General features: G+C 38.1%; 1 protein-coding gene across 2 annotated transcripts in view; it reads right to left on the reverse strand.

The window, feature by feature from the left end:
* Positions 1 to 20,247, reverse strand: part of RECK (reversion inducing cysteine rich protein with kazal motifs) — a 45,881-nt gene that overhangs the window by 21,091 nt on the left and 4,543 nt on the right. Inside the window, exons 3-6 of one of the 2 annotated variants that reach the window (XM_039550126.1) lie at positions 18,431 to 18,505; positions 16,834 to 16,870; positions 11,079 to 11,164; positions 9,361 to 9,408 (exon numbers count right to left, since the gene is read on the reverse strand). In XM_039550126.1, the coding sequence (XP_039406060.1) occupies positions 9,361 to 9,408; positions 11,079 to 11,164; positions 16,834 to 16,870; positions 18,431 to 18,505 (246 nt within the window). Of the gene's footprint in view, positions 1 to 1,463; positions 2,846 to 9,360; positions 9,409 to 11,078; positions 11,165 to 16,833; positions 16,871 to 18,430; positions 18,506 to 20,247 lie in introns of those variants that run through there. The other variant, XM_019285580.3, reaches the window with a different exon arrangement.

Here is a 20,247-nt window from a genome sequence, read left to right on the forward strand (position 1 = left end):
AAAAAATTTCTTCATTGTATCTGGTTTAAAACTACCCTCTTTAAGTTTACAGTCATTAACCTGTGTCCTATAGTGACAAGCCCTGCCAAAAAGTTTATTCCCAGCTTTCTTGTAGGCCCCCTCTGGGCACCAGAAGGTGCTATAAGGTATCCCTGTATCCTTTTGCTCTCCAGACTCTCTCAGCCTGTCTTCACAGTAGGGGTGCTCCATCTCTCTTTGTGGCTCTCCTCTGGACTCATTCCAACAGGTCCACATCTTTCCTGTGCTGAGGACTCCACACCTGGATGCAGCACTCCAGGTGAGGTCTCACCAGAGCAGAGGGGCAGAATCCCCTTCCTCACAACTACTGAACTCTTGCCAAAACAACCACAGTCTTCCCCACACTGAGTAAGCACACTTCCCATTAAAAAAAATGGATACTGAATATAAGCTGTCTGGAACTCTATGAAAAGATGAAGTCATGAGGTTAAAATTCCAAAACGTAGTTGCCAATTATAAAGACTTTAAAATTATATGATTGTGAAAAAAGAGAAATTTTGTAGGAACCCAGAGTGCCGAGAGGATTTCTCTGCCTGTTTTTAAGGGTTCTTACCCCTCTGAACAACACTGTTTTAGCCTCCAACCTTGGAAAAAATTACCAACGATCAGACAGGAACTAGAAAATACAGTGGTGTGAATTAGGTGATAGACTACTATGTAAGATTATCACAGGGTGAAAAATTTAGAGGTTTTGGGCTTCTCTTTGTAGTAAATAGGTAAGAGTAAAAAATATAAAAATGGAGAATTGTTGTTGTTCTCTAAACCTCCTTCTCCTTCTTCTACTACTCCATGTTCTGCAGTAAAAGTAGTTTGGAATGATTGGATAGAGAATTCCGCAGTTCCTGCCCGTGTTACTGAATAATTGGTAGGAAAGTGAAAATAATGTACATTTTTAGTAACCATTGGTTAAATTACCTTTAAAAGGCTGAGTAAATCTTGATAATTAGAGACTTCACTCCTGCTTTCTGTGCTCTATGCTGTACCTGGGTCACACTAGTGGCTCTGTTCCTCTGATAAGACTTAATAAACAACTATCTGGCAGCATTGAAACTCAAGGAAAAGTCTCAGTTTATCCTTGAAACTCCTTGCAAGGACTTTTAGAAAATTTTCTCCCATCAGGAGGGATTTGATTTATGGCACGGTTCAGTGTCAAAATTTCAACCTTCTCCACATCTAACTTCTACAACTGTCAGAACACCAGATTATAAAACATGATCAAATACATTAATATAGTGACAAAACACAATCCCCATCCTCATAAAATGTCTGATCTCCATTTCCCCTATCCCTATAATTACACAAATTTGTATTTCACACAGAAGAGAGTACCTAGAGAAGAAAACAGAAACACCATCAGAATGATCCCAAATAATGTGGGATTAAAGTCTTGCTTCAATACAGGAAAGCCCCAGATGTGCTCCTACCTCTAAGACAAGGAAGAGAGCTCAAAATGCAGACCTAGTTTAAGCTCAGTAGTTCACCAGATTCTTCATCTATCTCAGTTACTAGTTATTCACTGCATTGCAGAGAAGTGGGTATCCCAAATAATCTTTGGGCTATTTTTTGTGAAAATCTGTATTGCTGCAAACAGATGAAAATACAAACGTGTTAGGAATTAACTTGATGATTTTATTTTTCCTTTTGTCTTAGATATTGCTTAGTGTGCAGGAATTTGTTCTTCATTCATATTTTCTACTTGCTTTCTTCTGAACACAAGATTTTAAACAGGACAGTCCCAATACTGTAATGAGCAGCATCAAATTGCTTCTGTTAACACTCAGAAATTAATTTAAACCTTGGGTAAGCCATGGCAGATGCGGCAATGAAAGACCCTAAGAGAATAAACAAATCTAACTTGAAAATATAAGTTATTTTTCCACAAAAAGCAAATATTTATAATTCTAGTGATCACAAATACAGCCACAGGTCTATTGGTACACCTCACACAAAAACTGATAAATCTGCCTTACATAAAATAAAGCCCCAAATCTCATAAACTAGCGATTCAGACATTTTATTTTCATCCCAAAAATATCCTCTACAATATTTCAGTTCTTTCTTCCCAAAAGCACAGATACTGCATTATTTCTCTCAGACTAAGATGAATTTGCAGCAACATTCTTCATTCCAGCAGCAAGTTTTCATCTGATTAACTTTAGACATTCCCCTCTTTCCTGTACATGAACCAAGTCCTGTTACCCATCCATCTCTGTAACACAGATGAGGGACAAGAGAAAATGGAAAAAGAACAGAGAGATGCGGTCACCATCCTACATCTGTAAAGAACAGATTTATACTGTTGCCTAAAGGCTCATGACATTTTTGTAGCACCATATATCCTTCTCTGTGGATGCCAGGCAAAGGTTACCAGAAAGGCCCTGTTCTGATGTGGCCACCTGGTTGCTTTGGGACCTACCACACACATCATCACTCTGCCCCAAAACTGACTATTCTCAGAAGCTGTTGAAAATGAGACTTCTCCGCACCCACCCTGCACTGGAAGGTGGCACACAAACCAGCCAGGCAGAATGAACACCATAACTTTATTAATTAATGCACCGGGACAGTGGAGGCTGCAGGAAAGTCTAAAGTCTGTCTGTCATGATTATACCCAAGTACTTGACCATACTCTTAGCACAAACAGTACTCAGAACCATACGCTAATGCTGCAATGAACTCAGATAAAAACTGTCATGTTATTTAAAAGTTGAATGATACAAAAAAGTGATTCTAAAGAAGTTCATGGATAATAGTGTCTTGCCCTGCTCAGGGGACATAGAAGAAAGGAGAATTTTGAGAAGATTATGGTATCTACTAATGTCCCTCCTCTAAAGAAGGGCTCAAATTGAGACAAAATTATCTTCTCACAGCTATTTTGCACATGAATTTTAATACAGGCAAGAAGTCCTAACCTGGTAATAAATCTTTCTGTATTTTGAAACTACAATTCCACGGACTGCTGAATCGCTGTAATAATCCTCCTATTTCTGTTAAGAGGAGGTGGTCTGGCTTCTCTTTTCCACCTTGTCCCTGTTCCCAGTTGTATAGTCTTGTGTATGCCCTTACACCACCATTTTCTCATGACTTGATCTTTCTCACTAATCCTGCTGAAAATTCATTTTTTCTCATCCCCTAGGAATTTAAGTCAGTGACATCAACAGGTATAATACTACGTTAGAACAGAATAGAACAAGCTGTTCTTAGATACCATCTTTTAGAAGGACCTGCCAGATGCCAGAAGGAGAGTAAGGCAAGCAAGGGGAGGGAATGTGTGTGGAAAAATGGCAGTTGCAGGAAGGCAGGGGAAGAACTTCAGCTGCACTGAGTTGTTACAGCAACTCGCCATATTTCACAAAACTGTAAGTGTCTGTAGCCACCACAGAATACAGTGCTAGTGAGGGGGCTGACTTTGTTTTTTGCGTAGGTCTGGGTAACTGTTCAGTTTATATGTAACTGTACACACATGAGGGGTATAGCTACACAGATATGAGGGAATCGAAAAAAAGTCTAAAAATAAGTGTCTAACCATCTGTTCGTAAATAAAGCTGTTAACAGCATGAGACAGTCAGTCTGATTTGAATTACTAACTGTAACTTCTTTTCAGAACACAAGGTTCATGTCCATCTCTACTAAAGTAGTACTCATATTTAAGAAGTCACCAGCTTTTCTGCCCACTCAAGGTTCCTTCTGAATCTTTGAGTGAAGTGGTAGTGAAGAAAGACATAGAAAACAAAGCAAAAGATAAAAGATAGGTATAAGTAAGGAAAAACAAAACCAAACCAGCCAACCAACACAAAAACCAAAAGAGGAGAAAAGTATGTTCTCTTTAAAGGAACAATTAAGCCACCAAGATTTGGGAAAACGATGGTAAAAAGGCAATGTTGTGTACACACAGTCTGACACTCCATTTTCAACTTGTGTTGAATGCTAAATTAAGTGAACGAAGATGGCAATATCAAAATTTCTAAACCACAATGATTTGTTTTACATGTGCACAAATCCCATCCTTCAGACTTCTCTTTTTTTTTTTTAAAACCAGGTGTTTCCAAACCTGGTGATTAAAGCCAGAGAGACCATAAGCAGGAGTAGAAAGTGGCAGGCGGACACCAGCAACACAACACATACGCCTTAAAGGAAAAAAGTCTCAAAGATTTCTTTTTGGTGTTATGGAAATTGAAAAAGGCTATTGAGGTTTATGCAGCAGAGAACATTGTTCAGTGTCCCCTCACCAGAACGCCCCTGAAGGAAGATTTTAGCCAGTACTGCAGGACCTAACTGGTTTCGCTCTTTTTGGAGCTCATCAGCTGCAGGTAACGGCTCAAAACCCAAAAATGCACGCACCCCAACGCAAATAGAGCAGAACATTTTGCTGAAGTAAGAAGTCCTCTGCATTGTGAGGCGTGCTTTCATATTATAAGCACATTTTTTCTAAATGGCTGCTTCTTGTGTCTTGAATGAAAAGCAACAGCGAAGCTGTTCTTTCACACCAGAAATTAGGAGTATTTTGCAAAAAACCACAAAAAATTATTTTCCTCCCTAAAAATTTTCATAGTATCTATATTCTACTAACTTTGGCAGAAAAATAAGTTTAGTACTATTGTCTTGGGCAACCCAACCATGACAAATATTTGAATCTAGATCCTATTCAGTTAAGGACATCTTAATTTACAAGTATTACCTACAGTTAACAAATACAATAGCAAAATGCTTAATTCTGTGCAGTTAAGCACAGAAAAGAAAACCCTCTTGATCTCTCCTTGACTTAATTTAATCTTTGAATGTATTGAGAGAAGATAAAAGTCAGAAGGTAACATACTAAAGTTTAGTGGAATCAGCTGAAGTGTCAAATGATGGTGAACATCTGTTAAAAACTTTAAAAACTTGCAGTAATAAACACGTAAGGTCAAGATTTTCCTCAGTTATATAAACCAGTAAAGAATTGAGAACACTTGCACACTGAGGTAGTACAAAATTACTGGAACTCAAATTTTGGCAAGATCATTGAGTGTTCTATCAACCTTCTTTGAACAGCAGAGAATAGAGACAAAAAGCACCAGCAGATGACAGTAACGTTATCTACAATGTGTAATGTATGGTCAGAGTCCATCCTGAATTCATTAAGCAGTACTTCCAGAGGCCACACACAGTCCTGTGCCTTAGGAGTTCATTAAAACTGTTTAGGAACCTTTAGCTAAACAATGTCCTAAACAGTTCCTTGAGTTATTATCTATTGTCTCAGAGTAATCCACACAAACAATTAGATAAGAGCTAAAAACTGATGACTGCATTTTTCAGCAGGGGTAATTAGTAGCCAGCATTCACTAAAAAATCTCAGCATAAAGCAGGATCATATGACCTTAGAAGAAAAAACGAAACCAATACTGTAGCAGAGTGAATACTTTTCCAAATCTCAATTAAAGCACTTGAAGCTGCAGGCACTGCATTTGAAGTTTCTGTGTTTAAAAAACTGTAAAATACCAAAGTGAGATTAGGCTAAAGAGTGCTCAAAACCGTGATAGCAAAATTACCTTTAAACAGTCCAGGGACATCAAAAGTGTTCACTATTGTGCATTAAAAGTAGTTCTAAGAGCAGAGGCTAAATAACTGATGACATTTCCAGTTGCATTTCAACTGCTTAGCAGATGTCAGTAGTGCTCAGCTGCAGTAAAGCTCTCACAGTGCCAATTAACAAGAGAAGTTTAAATGTCTTATTTGGAACACATGAAGTAAAAACTGAAGTTCTTAATATTCAGAGAGGTGAACTCACAATATGCAGTGCACAGACTCAAGAGCCGCAATCTAAGGGAAACTTCAGTGCTACCCTTTCCATGCACAGAAGAAAGAAAAGGGATCTTAAACATGGTAATAAAGCCTTTACATCTTATTTTAAGATTAATAAAGTATTTTAAATTGCTCCTCCAAGCATGTATTCCATGTAGTCTTTTAAAAAATGAACCTCCACTTTACACAAAAATTTTAAAAATACAAAAATCAGAAAATCCTACATACAATCCATACCGTCTCCACTTCTTTTTTCTTCTTCCTTTGACTATTACCTACCTTCTTTTTAGAGGAAGATGAACAGGATAGCAGAAAGCTGGAAGAAGTAGTGAAAGATAAAAGAACTGAGGTGCACAGAACTAGAGGAAAAATGAAGACGACAAAATGAGTATCTGAGAAGCAGAAGATGGATAAAAGGACTATCAAAATAAAACCTTCAAAAGAAGGCAAACAAAATACCTTTTGGTAACACTCAAAAATACTGCACAAGTTGTGTTAAATAATTCATTTCTGTATGCAGTGCTACTTGAAAATAAAAATTGTTTAACAGGACATGCCATCTTCAGTGCACTGATCAAAAATGAATCTCTTGTTCCAACACAATACTTTTCTAAGATGTGTAAAACCTCCAAATTAAAATAAACATAAATATTTACAGTAAAAGTAATGCAGAAACATACGATCAGCAAAAAATCATCTCTGATCAATCCTGTGAAAACCTGGCACATCAATGCTGAAATGATTGCGCTACTGCACAACCTGAGACTCCCCTTAGTGACTTCAAAATTGTGACACCTCCTGCATGGGGTTTGGCTTTTTTCACTGCTCTGAACCCTGTGCCCTACCCTTGAATATTTACCTCCTTCTTCACCCTCACTAACTTAGTGGGAGGCTGAAAGGTAACTCATGAAGTTGCTTCCCGCATCTCAAAAGATTACAAAAGTGTACTATGCACAGTTCAGACTATCCTAAGCAGCTTGTGAAAATTCTCTGGGAAATCCTTATGTGAGTAAGCTAAGTAAGTTAAGAAAGCTGGTAAGCTATGAGAGTGTTTACAAAAGGGAGTTATATTTTACATCCTTAATTCATCTTGTTCTTACTTTTATGTCATGTACTTAATATATTAAATAGCAACAGACTTGAGAGCTGATGAACAAGCACTACGATCTATACTGCAAACTAATTTTCTAATTGAACCCTCATTTTTAGCAAAATATGAATTCTTAAATGCAAAAGCAAACACAGTATATATGACACTGCATTTATGTGATTCACATGCTATTTCTGATCTCATGTCACCTCCTTCAGTTTGAAGCAGCCACTCCTTCCCCAATTCAGTGTTTCTGATGCCATGAAGAATTTTGCCTTTTCTTTTATACCCCTGTTATACCTTTTTACAACTTCTGTATTCTTAGTGCTTTTTGCCTACATTCTTGGACTTGTTTGTTCAGTTAGAAGACAAAACATTTTAGAAGCTTCGTAGGCAGAGGTTAGTGTGCCCCAGACCCCAAGGTCCTCTCCAGAACACATTCTGTAAACTAAGATAGAACCATCCAGGGGAAGGTTCCTTGGGGAGGGGGGGCTCACTTGAGCCTCTCATTGGGGAATCTTTGATAGTTATGCTAATTAGTAAGGCTATAGAATGTTATACCAGATCTTTTGGGGGTGTGCATTGTGGTGTGCATTTCAGTGCATTCGACCTGGATGTAGTGCACCTAAGGATCCTTAAAATAAATACCAAGGTATGTTTTCCCTTCTAACCGTGTTGGACTCCTGATTTTAAGACCAGGAAAAGGCATCATTTCCCTGGCCAACTCCACCGAGAGCAAAGTACAGTACAGGACACAGAAGCTACTCACAGACTACACAGGGAGCAGGACTCATACACCAAAGCAGCAAGAACCTTCCCCCCCCCCCTTTTTTTTTTTTTTAATGAAAAATAATGATTGGGTGTGGGAAACTGCAGGTTCCCTCCAAAAGTATTATTTGGAATCTTCAATCTTAGGCATAAATTTCCTTGCATTTTATACAACTAATGATTCTCTTAAGACCATTGTAATTACTACTTTTCATGAGCACCTGTAAGCCTGGATACCTATGAAAAAACATTGTCATACGAAATTCTACAATATCTGAAGATCTAGCACATCAGATACTTAATTTCTGTCCCTAACACACTATTAGTATCTACTGTACCTAGTCCTCATTAAAAAAAGTTATTTCCTTCTTCCCTAACCAGAAGATTGATTCCTTCTCCTATGATTTTTCTCCCTCTCCTTCTCTTTTAGTCTTGCACAGACAGAAAGCATTAAGGTTTTCTGTACAATAACAGCAAGATCACTCTTGATTAAGAGTGAGAGGCCCAGTTTTCATAATTACAGATAAAAACTGGAAAAATAAGTAAGATGACTATGACCATTTTGAAGTCATTCTTTATTCTCTTACCTTTCCTCTCCCGTTCTCCTTCAACCCATACTGGCCAACCTCCTACAGCAAAGCAGAAATCCAGAAAAAAAGAAGGAAACAGACCAGCATAATAGAGGAGAAGCTTGCAGATGTTGACAGTATAGCATATTATAGCATGAAAGGAGACAGAACTACTTAAAATGAAAATGCATTTTTAAGAGAACAAGCTACAGCAACTTCAACCTACACTAACTTCCACTGTGAAGAGTCTAGGAATATACTCTGTAGACTGTTTAGATAAAAGGACCAAAGGGGGGGGGGGGGGGGGGGGAAACGTAATTTAATGCTTCCTGGAAAAAAAAGGAAAGCTACTCCACTTCTGCCCAAATCAAAGAACAGAAAATTGTCTGATATCCCGAACTGTTGATTATGAGCAGAACTGATGCAGGACTACCTAACTCAGGGCAGAAGGAAATGAGATGAAAGGGGGCAGGAGGAATCTGGCTTTTAATTAAGACAAAGATCAAAAGAACAGCAGTCCTTGCAGAGTAGCATTTCTACATGCTGTGTTAAAAAGAACATAGGTAAAGGCAGATTTCTGAAGATATCCTGATGATTAATTTTATGAGGAGAACAGTAAAAATAACTGCAAGCATTAACAGTTTCACTGATGTTACAAAAAATTATACATTTGAAATTATTTATATTCAGATAGGATACTTAAAAGGCTATTCTTTCCTGAGTTTATTTCTTTAGGTCACTTCTAAGCTGACTCGCTCACTGTCCAAGCTGAAAGGTTTCTGACAGATTGAATGATCACAATGAATGCTGACTTTGATCAAAACTCCTATGAAATAAACTTTTTGGGAATCCATGTCTCCATTTTGAAAGTCGCAAACTTTTCATTTAAATTAAGGTATATGCAGGTCTAAAAAATCCAAAACTTTTTTACAGAAAGTGATTATACTTTTATAAAAACTGTAGAGAGATAATTTACATTTGGATGAAAATGAGCACATTCAGAAATACAACTACAAAAAGACTGGACTTTCCCTCTTCTACAGGATACTTCTTACAGAACTTATAGAACAGTTGATTTTTTTTTCAGATATACTCAGACACATAAAAACATACCTCGTATTCCTTCCTGCAGACCTTTAAAACATCATTTTTTGCAGAGGCCTGAAAGACAGACAAATTTCTCCATTTGTAGTAGAAAATAATAAAATCATGTTGCAAAATACAGACAGTTCTACTTTTAAATTAACTGCAATAACCATGGATTCATGATCTATTAAAATGTTCTTTTAAGAACCTAAAGAATCTATGTAAAGCTCTAAGAAAAAAAAAGGAGAAGCCATGACTATTAATATAACATTTAATGAAAACCCAAACCCTCATATTTCTGCACCAAGTTAGTTGATAGTGGAAGCACACTAAGCAACTTTGGTTTTGTGAAAGGTTTGCCAGATAGAGCAGAACACAGAAAGCATTTAACAAATGGAAGAGCTTGAGCATAAAGATCTCCCCATTTTTTGCATCCTAATTAACACTTGAGTGTCGCTTTCCATTCTCCTCCCTTTTCTATGTTCAGCTCTATGGTTCCTATTGTCAAACTGAGTAGCAGAAATTCTCCCCTCAAACTGCAGATCACTTTGTTCTATACAAAATCTCGTGCTCCTTTTTCATATGGCAGACATTCAAAACTGTAATAACTACTAACATGTTACTGCCCCCTCCAGTAATTTAAAACACCTGGGTAAAGTCTGACCTTGGACCTATTGTATCACTGCCTTCAAAATGACTCCAAAATCCCCTCAAGTTTCAAGAATCAAAATTAAAATCCATATATTTCCCATTATCCCTAATATTTGGCAAGTATTTATATTTGAGTATAAATGAAAAAAAATAGGCAATGTTTTAACCAGAGTCTGCTAAAGTACAAAATACAGCCAATATTCTGAAACAACAGAGTCTGCAATCAAACAATACAACATCTGATTTGGAAAATAATGAGAAATGATGTAACAATCATAGGATTAAATTAATAGAACTTAATAAGACTGTAATAAAGAGAAATGTCTTTATCAGTTCTGGAAGACACTTAAGCATTACGACAAATTTGAAAACACGGCTAAAAAATGCATTTGAGAATAAACATCCATCTTCTTTTCAGAAGATCAAAAGTACCCAGTTTGTTTACTCACTCCTCATCTCTCTCCCACACTACTCTGTGTACTCACTGCTCATCTCTCGCCACATAGTTTAAACTCTGTGCTTTTGGGTTAAAGTAGGGGTTTTTTTATGACAGCAGTTTGCAGTAGGCAAAGATTAAGACTACAGAGGTAACATTCACAAGTATGAATATTAAGTACATCTGTGCTCCACAAATGAATTACAAGGATGATGATAACTACAAATATGCTCTTAGATTTTGAAGGTGTTTTTAAAGCCACAAACATATTTAGAGGAAAAAAAAAATCACAAAATGCTTCACAGATTTTTAATAAATAGGTCATTGCTAAATTTATGTATTATGCTTGCAACTGTTACTTAACAAAAACAATGCTTCTATTAAAACAAACCCCCCCCCCCTTTCTTGATGAACAAAAACTGCTTTGAAGAGGCACAAAAATCTGTTTGGGGCTGTAACTTCAATGCTGTATCGCTAAACATGACACTGCAAAAAAAAGAGAGCTTAGGATCAGCCATACGTTGCCTTCCACTCAACATTATTTTAAAGTAACAACTTTTATGTAGAGACTGTGACAAAAAAGTCAAAGTTAAGTTTAGGATAACCATTGAGACCTGCAGAATCAGTCTGGATTCAGTCAGTAAGGTGAAAGCCTTACCTGCTTACACGCTTGCCGACACTCCACAGCAATAGCCAGCTCACAGCAGCCTAAACCAACCCACCCATCAGACTTCTTCAAAACTCCTTTGGAAACAAGATGACAGACTTATTAGAGTAGAAAGAGAAACTATGCCACCATTTTCCCTTCCCTCTACTTTTCAAATTTGATAATCCTGTTCTCATTCAAGAAGCCTATGTATAGATTGCATTTTTATTGCAATTCCAAACCAACTTTAAGCAAAAGAAGAAATAGCCTCTGCTTTCATAAATGCTGAAACTAGCAATTAATGAAGTACCTTCCATACATTGAGGTTAAAGATGCTTTATGCAAACTATTTTATGTTCAATGGAAGTATTAGATTTTGATAATCTATCTAATCTGAAATATAAACTAACAAAACCATCAGGAAAACAGTCCCATTAAAACTGAGAACATCATCTCTTACAGATAACATCCTGTTGTTTGCTTCAATAGCACATTTTTCTACCAACTTTGTCAATGCAGAAAATGTTCCTTATTGTTTCTCCAAACTTCCTGTGGTGGTTTTGGTCAGGATGGAGTTAAACTTCTTCAACTGAGCTGGATTGGGGAGATGTTTTGGACTTCTGATTAAAACCGTGTTGATAACACAGGGATGGTTTTAGTTACTGCTAACACAGGGAGCATCAAGGCCTTTTCTGTTTTCCATAGGGACTCACAAGTAGGCTGGCATGCACAAGAGGTCAGGAGGGGACACTGCCAGGACAGCTGACTCCAGGTGACATTCCATACCGCATGGCACCATGCTCAGCCATAAAAGCTGGGGGGGTTGATGTTGACAGGGGCTGCCACTGCTTGGGGACTGGCTGGTAATCAGTCGGTTGGTGGTGAGCAATTATTTTCTTCTGCGTCACTTGTTTTTCTTGGGTTTTTTTTCTTCCTTTCTTTGACTTTCCTTCTATTTTTAGATTATAAACTGTCTATCCCAACCATGGGTTTTCTCACTGTTGCCCTCTGATTCTCCCCTCTCTCCCACTGATGGAAGAATGAGCACTGTGTGGTAATTAGCTGCCTACTGGAGTTAATTCACGACCCTTCCTCTGTCATTTATCTCCCCAGTAGCATGGTTTCATAGCCAGAACTATCTCCAATAAAAGTTTCCTATCTCCCTGTCTCTCTTAATCCACTTACTTCACTATTTGCATTATCGTCATCTCTTACCATAAAGTTACATAGAAATATAGTAAGAAGCAAATTGCTGCCATAAGTTGTTTCATCCTTTTATCAATAATAAATACAGATTTTCAAGACATCAGAAATAAAATAACACATTCCTGTATCTATTTCTCATGTAACTTTAAAGACAGATATAAAGGGAAGGTTTGATCTATGCAGCTGCCCACCAGCTGTGACAAACTTGCTACATTCTTTTTCTTAGGACAGGAGGTAGAATTATTTAACTCAAATGAATCACTCATTTTTGTTATGATATTTGAAAAATAAAGCAGTACTTTAGTTACATACACAAATTATATTCGTTATGTAGAAATAAAAAAGTAGAAAGCAAGAGAATGAACAACTTAATTTTTAAAAATGCTCTTAAACCTAGTGGAAATGCCTATTTAGAAGAGCTACATGGGATGTTCAGCTTTAAAAAAGGGAAATGGAAGAGCTAGGTGCAAGACCAGTGACCTTAAATTTAGATGCTAAGAAAACACTTGGAAAAAAGTAATAAAAAATAATTGCAATCAATGGAAAACAATGGCAAATTGGTATTTATAATGAAGAAAATTGCCTTTAAAATACACTTTGTAGGCTTTACAAACACAGGTGGCATAGAAAGTCTTGCCAGCATCTGTCTTTCATGACATTCCAATGGGCAAATTAAGAAAACGCACTAATGGCAAATTTATACAAGAGAAGCAAAATCTCCACTGAATTAACACATTCCCCATGGAAATTAAAATAAGCCTAACAGTTATTAAAACACAAATTAAAACCTTAATGCTTGACACAAGTAAGGTAGCAGCATTGCCCAGCAGGTGGAGGGAGCAGAGGGACAAAGGTACAGGACAGCTTCTGGTTGTAGCCTGTATTCTGTCAGTTTGACCATCTGAATGTCCAGGTTCTCTGCAGGCACTGCAGGCCAGTGATCCATAGGTCTTTCTGGAGACTCTCAAAATCCTCTTGACACCTATTCAGAGTATTGGCTCAGCTTTCCAACTCACACTAGTTCGAAGCAGCTGTGAAGGTCACAAACAACTGCAAGTACAGCTCACCTTTCACTTCCACAATTGGGCTGCAGAACTAGTTTTTCAGAGGCTGAGCATCTTTTTGACAGTGTCAAAGAGATCACTGTTGTGCACACATCAGTAGCTTGCAATCACTGTTCAAAAATCTGGAATTTAGGTTTGACTACATATGTACAGTTAACTGTCAAGTCCACCACTCACTATACTCTGTTCTAGGCATTAAATAACACGTCAGTCGTTTCTGCATTAATTCCTACGTGGAGATTCCTTTCAATCAGAACAGTTATGTTTGATAGAACATTTATTAGTAGGATTGATAACCTAAGGCATAAGCAATCTAAAAAACATCAAAGAAACACCATGTGCAATATGAAAAAAAGATTTCCAGAAATCTCTGCTGCAATAACTAGCTGTATCCAGGAGAAGCACATGACAAATACAGCTGGACAGCTTTAGGGGCAGTGTCACCCCTGAGCAGTCACCACTGAGTAATCAGGCATCCATATGTTGTGCAATACAGGGCCTGTGGTTTCAGACATACTGGAACTAAACTAAATGGTGATAAAAGAATGAAGCAAGCGACAAATACACACCAAATTAAGAAGGCTGATTATTTTCAGCTGTCACTAATATTTTCTTGGCAAGTGGCCCTCTCTCCAGGTTATATCCAACCAGCAGACAAGCTCATGAATAAACTGATTGCACACTCTCAAGAAACATTGAACTTCAATCTTAATACAGCAACTTTTAAATTAATTTTGTCATCAAGGTAGTTAAGATGTGTGCATTTCTAGATGAAAACACACCTTTAGTGCACAATTAATTGACTGGAGCCCATAATTACGATAATTCATCAAATTCATCTGTACAATACAGATTCCTGAGCTATAACAAATCATCTAGTTGCCTAACACAGGCTCTCAGCTTGCTCCCACATATGTTCCAGCTCCTTAATCACCTTACAATGGCTCTTTGCTGAACTTGCTCCAGTGTGTTCATAGTGTTCTTGTCCCAAAATGCTCAGAACTGGACACAGTGTGCCTGATGTGGTCTCAACAATGCTGAGTAGAGGGGAAGGATCAGCTCCCTTGATCTGCTGGCAACATTGTTGCTAATGCAGTCTAGTCCTCTTTGTTCCAAAGGCACACTGCTGGATCATGTTCCACTTGCTGGTCACCAGGATTCCCAGGTACCTTTCTACCAAGCTGCTTTCCAGCTGGCCAGCCTCCTGTATGCTGTGGAGCATGGGGCCTGTGCCAGGTGCAGGACTTTTCATTTCCTTTTCGGGAATTTCATGAGGTTCCTGTCTGCCTGTTGCTTTGGTTAATCAATATCCCTGTGAATGGTAGCACAACCATCTGGTCTAGCAACCTCTCCTTTCACTTTTGCATCACTGGTGAATAAGCTGAGAGTGAACTCTGCCCCATCATTAACTAAGATGTTAAATAGGACTAGATCCAGCATCAACCCTTGGGATACTGGCCTACAGCTGCACTCTGTGACACTGATCAAGCCTTTGGGCATGGCAGTTTGGCCAGTTTTCACTTCACCTCCACTGCTCTCTTATCCAGCTCACACTTCACCAGTTTGTCTATAAGGAAGTTATAAAAAATAGTGATAAAATCCTTACTGAAACAGAGACAACATTTCTCCTCATCTAAAAAGGCAGTCACCTCATCAGAGGGCTATCAGGTTGGTTCAGCACAGTTTCCCCTTCATATATCCATGCTGATTATAAACTATCAGCTTCTTGTTCTTGATGTGTCTGGAAGTTGTTTGCAGGAAGATTTGCTCCATTACTTCCCCAGGGTCTGAGGTGAAACTGTCCAAGCCTATAGCTCCTCAGGTCCTCCTTGCCCTTTCTACAGGAAGGAGTGAACTTGCTTTCTTCCTTTCTTCATCACGGTCCCCAGCATCCCCTCTCAATACCTAGCCCTATCCTCCTCCATCAGGCGCAAGTTTTCCTCGCTCTGGACTTTATGACTGACCTCAGAGGCCTGGCATTCCTGCAGGCTCATCTTATCAGTAAAGACTGAGGCAAAGAAGACCATGGGCTATTTAATGTCACTTGTCACCAGGTTTCTTGCCCCATTCAGCAGCAGGCTCTCATTTTCTCCAGTCTTCCTTTTCTGCTGATGCAGTTCAAGAAGCTTTTTGGCTGCCCATCATGTAATTCACCCGGATCAATTCTTGAGAGGCTCTGGCTTTTCTAACCCCACCATGCATTAAGTGGAGCTTGGATAAGCTGATCCTTGAAAGTCAAGCAGCTCTCTTGGACCCTTCTTTTCTCCAGGGCCATAACCCATGGGATTCTTCTAAGCAGATTGCCTGTGCCCTTGTGTGTTTTCCCTTCAAAAGGGTGATTAAAGTTGCCCACAAACACCAGGCCTGTGAACACAAGAATTCTTCCAGCTGTACAAAGAAGGCCTCATTTACTACTTCAGCCTGATGAGGCAGTGTGCAGCAGACACCCACATCATCAGCCATGTTGGGTTACTCCAATGCCCACAGGCTGTTCTCACCTGGCCCATCATCCATTCCAGGCAGAGCTCCATGCAATCCAGTTAACATTCTCACATAAAGGGCAACATCTGCTCCTCCCCTTCCTGGCCTGTTCTTCCTGTACCTGTTCCCCACAGCACTCCTGCTGTGTCTCTGTGACTCCAATGGGACGGAAGCCCTGTAACTGCACACAGGTTTCCAGCTCCTTCTGTCTGCTCCCTGTGCTGTGAGCGCTGCTGTACAGGCACCTCCCAGATGCACCCAGCTGTATCAATTCACCAGAAAAGGGATAAGAGCTTCTCCTATAATGCTGTCCTATTAATTTACAATGAATTTACAAAATCCTACCAGGAATGCAATTTTAAAACTGGTTCACACCAAGAAAGAATACGATATATATAGCAATATAACTTCAGATGCAAGAAGGATGGAAGGTGACCAACTTTGTGCAGGTACAAGAAAAGCAGAGGAAGACAATTTGGGAGTGGTTCATTAACAAAGATTTTGAGCGCTTTTCCACACACTTATACAGACCTAATATCCAAAATAAAATATGTATTTCTCACTTGCAGGAAAAGCATTGCCACTCATCTAACTACTGAACTTCAAGGAAGATTAGGTATTGTTATCAGCTAAAAATTTATCGGGTTTTAGAGGAGACAGAAACACTGCAACTCCAAACGATAATATATTTTGCCAGTTTTACATAACCATTAAGACAGAAAGTCTGTTTACAAGCACTGGAATCAACAGTTTGCTGATATTTCCTCAATTTGTCACGGAAAGACATTTAATTATACAAACATATTAAATATTTTCTAACTAGGAAACGTATTAATAAAATACACAGGTAACTCATTATATACTAGAGGAAACTAGACACCACATACAGATTATATTAGATACATAATGGAAGTTAAATTATCATGAAATCTATAGGTGCAGGTGGTAAACAGAACATCAAAACACACACAGGGTGAAAACGCAACATGATTCAACGGCCAACTGGTATTTCTTACCTGGCAAAGAAGAATTTATACAACTCCACACTTCTCTCTGAAAAGTAAAAATGCAATTAAGCAAAAGCAAGTTTACAGAATAAGAGAGTTTTGGCAGACTCAAACCAGCAATTTCAGTATTTTTTCACTGGGTTTTAAACATCTGATTGGAAGAATTCTTATGTTTAAACATCTTTTAAAGAAGTGCTATGAGAGAAGCTGAGTACCATTTCCTTCGATGAGAAGCCTGCTATGCACAGACTACAGAATCAATAGCAGCATTTTTGCAGATGCAGAACCTAATGCAGGTATCTGGAATACACAAGCTAGTCAACTCTCTCCATCAGTGTTTACAGAACTAAACAGCAACTTAGACAAAGAGTAAGATTTGTCTATGACCAAGACCTGAGGAGAAGCTTATTGCCCTGGCATTCCTTTCCATCAGCTTAAAAATAAACACACACAACCACACAGAAAACAAATTAAAAAAGGGCTTCAATCACACTGATACAGCAACCCATATTGCCACACAATGACACAGCAAATACAGTATTGAGTTGAATTGTTAACTATTTTACATATTTAGATATTACCAGTTCAGTGGTACTAATTGGAGATCCACACTGGACAGCTAACTTGTCATTTATAAAGACAGTAACTGGGAGTTACAAAAATCATTGTGTCATTTTCCCCCTTGCAGATAATCTCCAATCCCGTTTTATAAAAAGCAGATCTCTACTGTACAGATAAGATTCTACTTGTCTTATCAGGGGATGAAAGATAAAGAAAACCAGTAACAAACCAAATGCTATTCATCACCTTGATAGGTTTTCATGACAGGTTTTATTCACACCAGGAGCTGTCTATAACTTTCCGAGACTTAGTGCTATTGACTCACAGAAACAAAAACGGAAGGAACTTTGACACACAGAAGGAAACGATCTATAAGCAAACACAATCTTGTGAAGCTGCTTATCAAATGTTATTCCCAGATTTACTACTCCTACTCGTTGCCCACTTGAGCTGAGCATATGTTTTAGGTTTGCTGCAAACAGTATTGATCCCGTTCAGAAGTAACAGAAATTACCAGAAGAAAGCAAGCTTTTCTGACTGCAAAAGGTTGCCACGAGATAAGAATCTAAAATTTACAACCTGAATGACTATACTTATCTATTCCCTGATTAGGTTGTCCCTAGAAGAGGGAGCAGATTACATTCTTTTTTTAGTGAAACTGAAGAACTTTAGTGAGACTAAAGAACTTTTAGGAAACCATAATCTTACTCATCCAATAAAAGCATTACTTCAGTTTCTCAGATAAGGCCATGAACAATTTGGTGCAGCTATCAGGGCCACCTTGTCTTAGCCCAAGACCTCATGGCTTCGTGCCATACACATGCTGGAACATATGATCTAATTTAAGTCATTGCCATTAACACCCAAGTGACAGTCACCCAGCACAATTTTTTACAACATAGATAACATTTTCATTGCATTTCATAGCTTATACATGCCACCTTATTGCAAGTAGCATAATTCATGACGGCTTTATTTAAAAAAAAAAAAACAACCTACTTTGAGGTTCAAACCTCATTTGAAGAGCTTTTCTAGCAAGCCTTACCATTGATTCTGGACAATACTCAGGGGCTCGCTGCAGCAAGTGCTTCAAACGGGAGTCACTCTTAGAAGACAAAATCTGTTAGAAACAAAACACACCTTAAAGAATGTAATGGCACATCAAATACTTTTTTAAATTGATTTCACTGTTTTTAGTTTCTCTAATATCTACTCTTTGACAACTTTGCCTAACAGTATGTATACAATGCAAATTTAAGATTTCTTTTTATGTATTTGTAGCTCTTCAAATATGTTTCACTTTTTATAAAGAAGCAATTTTTTCTATTTAGAAGAGAACGAGAATTTCCTCCTCAAACGTTTCAATCAAAAAGTTTCTACTGAATGTGGAAGGGCAGTGTGAACTAGAGGATTTCTGTCGCACGTATCAAAATACTATACAACTCTACTTACTTAATTAACCTTCTGCTACATATTACATGATCTAAAGCAATTATACTTCACAAAAATCCTGAAACATGAATTGTTGTGGAACAAGGAAGAACAAAACCTAGAGTAGTTAAAGAGACAATCAAAACTAACAGGAGAATGCATAGTACCCACAGGCAAACTGAACACCCAGGAGCTCGCTAGACTGGATGGAATACAACTGTTGAGGACGTTGGTCCTTTAGCATTCTAATTAAGTTTTACTTATAAATGAAAACAAGAACCTGGTCAACAAGAGGAATGGAAACAGACCTATTAATGTGTGATATGAAACTGGAAATTATATAACTGAAACAGACAAATTTCAGAAGGAAAAGTACATTACAGTTCTATTCCAAATTTGTTCTACTCCAACATGATAAACTATGTTCCATTCTAACATGATAAACTTATTGAAAGGAAATCAAGAAAGCAACAGCACTTGTTCCAGAAAGGAGAGCAAAAAAAGAACTGCATTAGTATTTCAAATCTTCTGAGATCATAGGAAAATAAAATAATTTGGGTTGGAAGGGATCTCAGAAGATCATTTATTTCAACCTCCTGCTCAAAGAAGGGTCGACTATGAGACCAGACCATGGTGTCCATCTGTCTTCTTTCCACCTGTCCAGGTCCCTCGGGATGACAGTCCTGCCATCCATTAAGATTATCAACACTTCCTTTCAGCTTCATATGGCCTGAAAACTCAATGAGAGTCACCCTGCCCAGGTCATTAACAAAGATGTTAAATAGCACAGGTTCCAGGGAAGACCCCTTTGGGATTCCACTTCTTATTAGCCTGCAGGCAAAGTAGGACCCACTAACCTCTATCTCTGAGCCTGATTTTACGACCAGTTTTTTACTCATCTATTTGTCCATTCCTCAAACCCATATGATCCTAAAATGGATAGAGATATATTGAGGGAATTAATGTTTAAAAACTTGCTACAGTCAACAAAAATGACATCCACGCCTTGGCCCTCATCCAGAAATCCAGCCTTATTATCAAACCAGGTTGGCCAGGAACGGTTTACTGATGCTAAATCACTGACGCTGCCTTCAGCAACACATTTTTCCTTCTTCAGCCTTTAACTACTGCCATAAAATATCTTGTTGCCCTTGACATTCTCTACAAGTCTTGATTCCAGTTGAGATTTTTCTTTCCCAATATAACCTTACTTGCCTTGGACTGTTCTTATGCTTGGAGAAGGATATGGATAGAGATCTCTGGAATGGTATAGAGATGAATGTTGCCAGGAAACTTATCATTGTGAAACTTCTCAGAAATAAATTTAGGAAAAAAAAGTCAATTAAAGAAAGAGAGGCCCACTTATTCCTTGCTATGGTATCTGACATGCTTAATCAAATAATCATGAAAAGCAAATAATACCAAAGCTAA

This window comes from Corvus cornix, chromosome 2 (genome assembly GCF_000738735.6).
Source record: "Corvus cornix cornix isolate S_Up_H32 chromosome 2, ASM73873v5, whole genome shotgun sequence".
NCBI lineage: Eukaryota > Metazoa > Chordata > Aves > Passeriformes > Corvidae > Corvus > Corvus cornix.